The sequence below is a fragment of the Manis javanica genome, chromosome X, assembly GCF_040802235.1.
Source record: "Manis javanica isolate MJ-LG chromosome X, MJ_LKY, whole genome shotgun sequence".
NCBI lineage: Eukaryota > Metazoa > Chordata > Mammalia > Pholidota > Manidae > Manis > Manis javanica.
In genome coordinates this window covers 44,380,316-44,387,303 of record NC_133174.1, presented here as the reverse complement: position 1 = coordinate 44,387,303, position 6,988 = coordinate 44,380,316, and the positions used below count along the sequence as shown (strand labels likewise).

Sequence of the window (6,988 nt, the reverse complement as noted above, 5' to 3'; positions counted from 1 at the left end):
GAGGGTTCAAAGAGGTCTTCTGGGTTAGCTGGCAAATTTCTAATTATTGATTTGTATGGTAGTTTGGAAGAGTGTTTCCTTTCTGTCAACAAGCAATAACTTTGTTTAAGGCAATTTTCTGTATTTGTGCTATATTTCATAATTTTAAAATTTTTAAGGGGAAACGATTACATTAACCAATGGCTAGATATTGCGTACACTGTTATTTTTTTTTTTTTTTTTAAAGACTGGTGAGGAGAATTCTCTCATTCACTAATGAATTCTTGCAAAGTTCTGGACAGATAAACTTGAAACACTCACCCCACCACACAACTCAAATGAGTTTTGTCCAAGGATAGTCTCCATGTATACAGTCTGGTCAATGATTTTTTCTCTTGGGCAGACTTGCCTCCCCCTGAGCCCCAAGGATGATGGCTTGTAAGGATATCCACTCACTGCTTCTCATTTCTTGTTTAAAGTTCTAAAAGTGAAGCATCCTCTGTTCTCTAACAGATACTACTAAATAGCAGTCATGCTAATATTCTCATGATCATTGCAATTGATCAAGGCAAAGAAAACATCCCATGTCTGTCCTGTTTCCTTGCTGTTACTAACCTTATGGGAACACAGGTGCCTCAAGCTTGACAAGTTCTCCCGGAGACATTTTAGTAAGTCTATCCTATCCGAGGTTCACAGAATGCCCAAGAAATGCTCCAGCACACGAGTACAGTATTATTATCCAGGGGTCTCGGCACATTAAACCTCTCACTTCTTCCTGTTCATTGTGAATAGGTATGCACATTGTCTTCATGTGACAGCAAATAATTAAGCCATTCACATGAATGAAAGGGCTTGATATTTAATGACTTGGGGGCAGAACATAGCTGGTAAAATAGTGGCAGCCCCAGATTGAAACCATCAAGAGCCCAAGTCTGTTAGACATAGGGTATTTTTGTTTACCCTAAAGTCTGGAAAACAAAATTCTTATTATAAGTCAGCAGTTTTTAAAAATATTTTGACTTGCTAGATTTATTTAATATCCAACTCTATGATTCCATCTTGTACTAGCAAATTATACTTCCCCAGGATCTATTTTTCTATTTCAGTTTGATCTATGTTAAGATAATTTGCTAACCAGCTCTTCTAGGCTTTGGCTCAAATGTTACAAGGTCTTTCTGAGGATGAGTCTATTGATTAGGATCTTATGGACTTGGTCCATCTCAGAATTCTTAATTGGTTTAAGTAAGGCTGACACCCACAGCCCCATGACCTTACCACTAACTGAGAAAGATTTCCACATGACACTGATTTTTTCTTAGAGCAAACCCAATAACAGCAGTGACCAGGGTTCCAGACTTCCAGAATGAGGCAAGAAGGCCTGGGGATCCAGGGTATACTCTCAGGAGGTGCTGGTGAGTGGCACAGGTGCACCCAGAATATAGTTTGTTGGAAGAATACAAGTGATATGAAGCCAGTGCTTGTCATTGTGATCCACTACACCCACTGTCCAGGCACCTGCGCAAATGCTATAGATTATGCAGCTTTGTTGGGACAAATTCTCCTTCCGTGCAGGCAGTTAGAGTGATTAACGTGAAAAGAAGTTATAACCCCATCCTTACACCACAGAAGCCATTAGCAAACGTTGCCGGTTTTACGGAGGCCCTCTGGAAAAGGGAAAATCAAAAAGGCCCTTCTGAGTTTCAAATTAATGAGTGATCTTACGTGACATTCCCTAGGTTCAGCTACATCTTCCTGTATTTCATGAGTGCCTCCCTAGTCACTCATTTCTTCCTTTGGTTGCTAGTTTCTGGGTAGTTAACCCATATCCTATCAGAATTTGTTCAATAGGAATTTTCCTTTTTCTTTGAATCTTTGAGTAGAATTGTAAATTGTAAATTGTAAGGTATGCCTGCCTAGGTTTAATTGCTGAATTGTCAAATCGCTCGCCCAGATCGTCTGAACAAAAATGAATGGAAGTGTTTGTTTTACAAATTTTCCTTTTGGCCTTAGCCCATGACGGAGAATCGAGGAGACTGAGCACACGGAATGGCAGCGAGGGGTCAATCCCCGCCCGGCTTTGGGTTGGTGGTTGAGGAGTCGGAAGTGGTTGGGGTTTGGGGGAGGAGATCCGCTCATACACAGGAGGAGAGGTTTGAGCCGCCGCCATATCTGCTGCCGCCGCCGCAGTTGCGAATGCAGGGTTGGGACTTAGCTCCCCCCGCGCTGCCGCTAAGGTTCGTGTCGCTACCCCTGGGCCCGTCGCTCTTGCTGCCCTTCCCCTGGCGGCACAGCCCGCTATTTCTGGCCTGTTGACCCCGCTCCCTCCCCACCACTTATCAGGTCCCCAGACCATGGATCCCAGCAGCAGCAGCAGCGACTCGGCGCCCGACTGCTGGGACCAGGTGGACATGCAAACCCTGGGTTTGGCCCCGATTGGGCACCGAGCCTCCGTGGCTGGGGCCGAGGCCCAGTGTGAGCCCCTGAGCTCGGCCTTCAGCCATCAGCTCAACGTCAACGCCAAACCCTTCGTGCCTAACGTACACGCCGCGGAGTTCGTGCCGTTCTTCCTGCGGGGCCCGGCCCAGACGCAGACCCCCTCGGCCGACACCACCGGCACGGATGAGCTCTGCAGCGGCGCGGGCGACCCTCAAGGTAAAAGGCTGGGACGGGGGGCACTTGTGAAACATTCCAAAGAGGAGCAGTTAGTGTCGCGTGAAGGTTTCAATTCAGCCATTACCATGGAACTTTCAGAACCTGTTGTAGAAAATGGAGAGGTGGAGATGGTCCTAGAGGAGTCATGGGAGCACAATAAAGAAGTGAGTGAAGCTGAGCCAGGGGGTAGTTCCTTGGGAGATTCAGGGCCCCCAGAAGAAAGTGGCCAGGAAATGATGGAGAAAGAGGAAATAAGAAAATCTAAATCTGTGATCATACCCTCAGGTGCTCCTAAGAAAGAACACGTAAATGTGGTATTCATTGGGCATGTAGATGCTGGAAAGTCAACCATTGGAGGACAGATAATGTTTTTGACAGGAATGGTTGACAAAAGGACACTTGAGAAATATGAAAGAGAAGCTAAAGAAAAAAACAGAGAAACTTGGTATTTGTCCTGGGCCTTAGATACGAATCAGGAAGAACGAGACAAGGGTAAGACAGTAGAAGTGGGTCGTGCCTATTTTGAAACAGAAAAGAAACATTTCACCATTTTAGATGCCCCTGGCCACAAGAGTTTTGTCCCAAATATGATTGGTGGTGCTTCTCAAGCTGATTTGGCCGTACTGGTGATCTCTGCCAGGAAAGGAGAGTTTGAAACTGGATTTGAAAAAGGTGGACAGACAAGAGAACATGCAATGTTGGCAAAAACAGCAGGCGTAAAGTATCTAATAGTGCTTATTAATAAGATGGATGATCCCACAGTAAATTGGAGCAGCGAGAGATATGAAGAATGTAAAGAAAAACTGGTGCCCTTTTTGAAAAAAGTTGGCTTCAGTCCCAAAAAGGACATTCACTTTATGCCCTGCTCTGGGCTGACTGGGGCAAATATTAAAGAGCAGTCAGATTTCTGCCCTTGGTACACTGGATTGCCATTTATTCCATATTTGGATAATATGCCAAACTTCAACAGATCAGTTGATGGACCAATTAGACTGCCGATTGTGGACAAGTACAAGGATATGGGCACTGTAGTCCTGGGGAAGCTGGAATCAGGGTCCATTTTTAAAGGCCAGCAGCTTGTGATGATGCCAAACAAGCACAATGTGGAAGTTCTTGGAATCCTTTCTGATGATGCTGAAACTGACTATGTAGCCCCAGGTGAAAACCTTAAAATCAGGCTGAAGGGAATTGAAGAAGAAGAGATTCTTCCAGGATTCATACTTTGTGACCCCAATAATCTTTGCCATTCTGGACGTACCTTTGATGTTCAGATAGTGATCATTGAGCATAAATCCATCATCTGCCCAGGTTATAATGCAGTGCTGCACATTCACACTTGTATTGAGGAAGTGGAGATAACGGCCTTAATCTCCTTGGTAGACAAAAAATCCGGAGAGAAAAGTAAGACACGGCCCCGCTTTGTGAAACAAGATCAAGTATGCATTGCCCGTTTAAGGACAGCAGGAACTATCTGCCTGGAGACATTTAAAGATTTTCCTCAGATGGGTCGTTTTACTTTAAGAGATGAGGGTAAGACCATTGCGATTGGAAAAGTTCTGAAACTGGTCCCGGAGAAGGACTAAGCAGTTTTCTTGATGTCCCTGATACTGTGAGAATTGACTACAAAAATTCACCATCATCTCTCATTTACCACCCATTGACAGACTTTACTCCATATTTTGCAGAGAAATTTCACAGCAAAAATCTATGTTTTGTCAGCTTTCTCATATTGAGGTCTCTGCTGTGTCACTGTTGAATTTCCCCACAAGTTTCTTCCTCCTATATCATTCTGCTTCCTTGGACAGAACAGTAATAGCTTTGTAAGTGATGTGGATGTAATTGTCTATAACAATGAAAAATTAATATATTTTTTAATTTTTCATTTTCCCTTAGGATATTTAGGCCACCCTTGTTCCACGCAGACCAATCGGAGTGTATCAGTGTGTGTGTACATGTTAAAAAGGCAACTAACATCTGAATAAAATACTCCATTTGAAGCTCTTACTGGTATCTCAAATGCTTTTGAATATTTCAAAAACAAATGTATGCAATTTTCAGTTAGCTTTTTATTTTCTCAAGCAGTTGAATACATTTTATTAGTTGGGTTTTAAAATACTATCCTCCACTCACTGTTTTAAAGGAGGCATTTCCAAACAATGCACAGGTTTGTATTAAAGGAAACATTCTAATTTTGGAAAAAATAAGCACATTCATTTTAGGGCTTTTCCCAGTGAATTTTGTGTTCTGTGACCAAGTCCACCTAATAAAGGAGCTCTGCTTACCCACTTGGGATTTGACGAAGAAAAGCTCAGGACATCAGGTGCCATAATGATGAACGTGGCCAAATTACAAATATACCTGGGGGTACAGACCATATATTGACAAGACTCCTATCTGTATGCAATCATCTTAGCACACCCCCTTGCTTTGTCCACCAGGAGGCATGTGAAGGGGGCACAACACAATAAGGGGCATGACTGTTGAGAAGATAAATGCTTGCAATTAGGGCTGTAAGTCATTTACTGAAAACTAGGGCTTATTAAAGGTCCTGAGCTGGGAAATGAGAACATTCCACCCTTCTAGTCTTCAGTGCTTAGGGTTAGTAAGAAAGGTGGAAAGTCATTTTTCCAGTCAGATTATAATGCACTCTTGGGGTCAGAGATGCTGGACTTGTCTCTAAACAGTGTATTGAAGAAAGCACCAACTGTGGATCCTGAGGTGGCTACCTTTATCTCCAGGAGAGTGGCCTTATAACCTGCATAACAGTCAACAGCTGCAAGAACTTCTGTCTTAGTAAGTGAGCAGTAAGTAGCCCAATGTAAACCCCTGCCCAATGGTGGGCACAGCCAGTTCCTCACACCCACAGGCTGATTGAACAGGGGTACAGACTGCTGCCAGTTCACCCTCAGGCCCATGCTTGGGCAAAGCCATGTCCCCTTCTCCATGTTCCCTTTTTGTACCCATGTACCTCCGTACCTCCAGGGTATCTCACCTGTCAGAAATAGTCACTGGTCTCAGCAGCACCAACAGCATGGTTTTGTAAATCACCCACCATAGGTCTCCAGGGCATCCACAAGGGAAGCAAGGATTTTTATTTTCTCATATGTCAGCTAACCTGCACCACAGGGATACACCTCATACTGTTTTGAACCCAATCCTTTAATGAATAGAATGCCAGTTTCAAGAGTTTCATCTTTATTTTAGAGTTCATTCTCTTGCCTCTGTGCTCTGAACTTTGTATAAAATTCAGGCCAATCCATTGTTTGCTAGAAGTTTAGCCTTTGCAGCCACTTAAAAGAAATTATTTCTGTTGCTGCATCAACCTCATTGTTTTGCAATTTTACTAATTTGCCAGTAGAATTGTTGTGGATATTTTCCACTAACAGTTTCTTTATTTCTTTGGTTATTATGGGACAGATCTGAGGAGATTTAGAGAAAGGGGCCAAATTACTGTGTGCTTCAACAAAGACCCAAGAAGGAAGGAAAGGGGGAAGTTGGGGCTGGGAAGAAGCTAGCAGACCTCCACAATGCTCACTTTGAGCATCTTCCTCTGGTACCTAGGACAAATTGCCAGTGCTTTTAATATCCACTACAGTTACTGTTCCTGTCTTCAAAAGACAAATCCTTTCTTAAAATAGACCCTCCTTTCACAATATCATGATTGGTTTCCTACAATGCAAGAACCTGCTCTTTTTTAACATGAAAAATACAAATATTCAACTCACTCAGTTTAGTTGAAATGGACTGTTCAGCAGCAAGGAGATGATTAGACACCATTTCATGGCCATTAAAAAAAAAACTATAACAACTACAGAAGTTCTGCCAAAAGCTGAGCATTTGAACATTGTTGTTCCACTGCTGATTTTTATGTTCAGTGTGATTCTTTCTGTATCTTCTGTTGAGACTGTTGGCATATTTCCTTTTGTCCTAGTTTCCAGTTACAATATCTAGTCAGGGTTGGCCACTAGGGTAAGGAAAATTTGATCTAAGGTTTCTCACCAGGGACACCACTATTTCCATGGAGTCAGGAAAGTGGGCTTGCCTCAGGATTTGGAAGAGGCTTTTTCAAAATATACCCCATGTGTGTTTGTTAATATTCACCAGATCACCAAAATTAACAAGGGAAAGGGAAAAGAAAGAACTTAATGATATGACTATGCCATATATGAGTGAAAACAAGCTTTCCTTGTATACCAGAAGGTACAGCTTACAGTTACATGATGGCCTCTACAGTGTTGAGTGTTGGTTTCCCTCACAGTTTTTTTCCTGCACTCAAAAGTTGTTTTAGAGGAAATTTATCTAAATTCTAGGGGGACCCTCTTCCTTCATTTACTCTTTAAAAAACTGTATAGTTTCT

General features: G+C 42.7%; 1 protein-coding gene across 2 annotated transcripts; it reads left to right on the top strand.

The window, feature by feature from the left end:
* Positions 1-2,072: 2,072 nt before the first annotated feature.
* Positions 2,073-4,518, top strand: GSPT2 (G1 to S phase transition 2). 2 transcript variants are annotated; one of them, XM_017645861.3, is made up of 3 exons: positions 2,073-2,213; positions 2,320-2,631; positions 2,917-4,518. In XM_017645861.3, exons 2-3 carry the CDS (start codon positions 2,331-2,333, stop codon positions 4,212-4,214), a joined length of 1,599 nt encoding a protein of 532 aa, XP_017501350.1. In that variant the 5' UTR covers positions 2,073-2,213; positions 2,320-2,330; the 3' UTR covers positions 4,215-4,518. The 2 variants fall into 2 exon arrangements, with proteins under 2 accessions (XP_017501350.1, XP_017501349.1); XM_017645860.3 differs by having other exon boundaries at positions 2,320-4,518.
* Positions 4,519-6,988: the final 2,470 nt, after the last annotated feature.

What these genes read in the sequence shown, in the direction of transcription:
- GSPT2 (XM_017645860.3), top strand. Translation starts at nt 2,331, where the DNA reads ATGGATCCCAGCAGCAGCAGCAGCGACTCGGCGCCCGACTGCTGGGAC.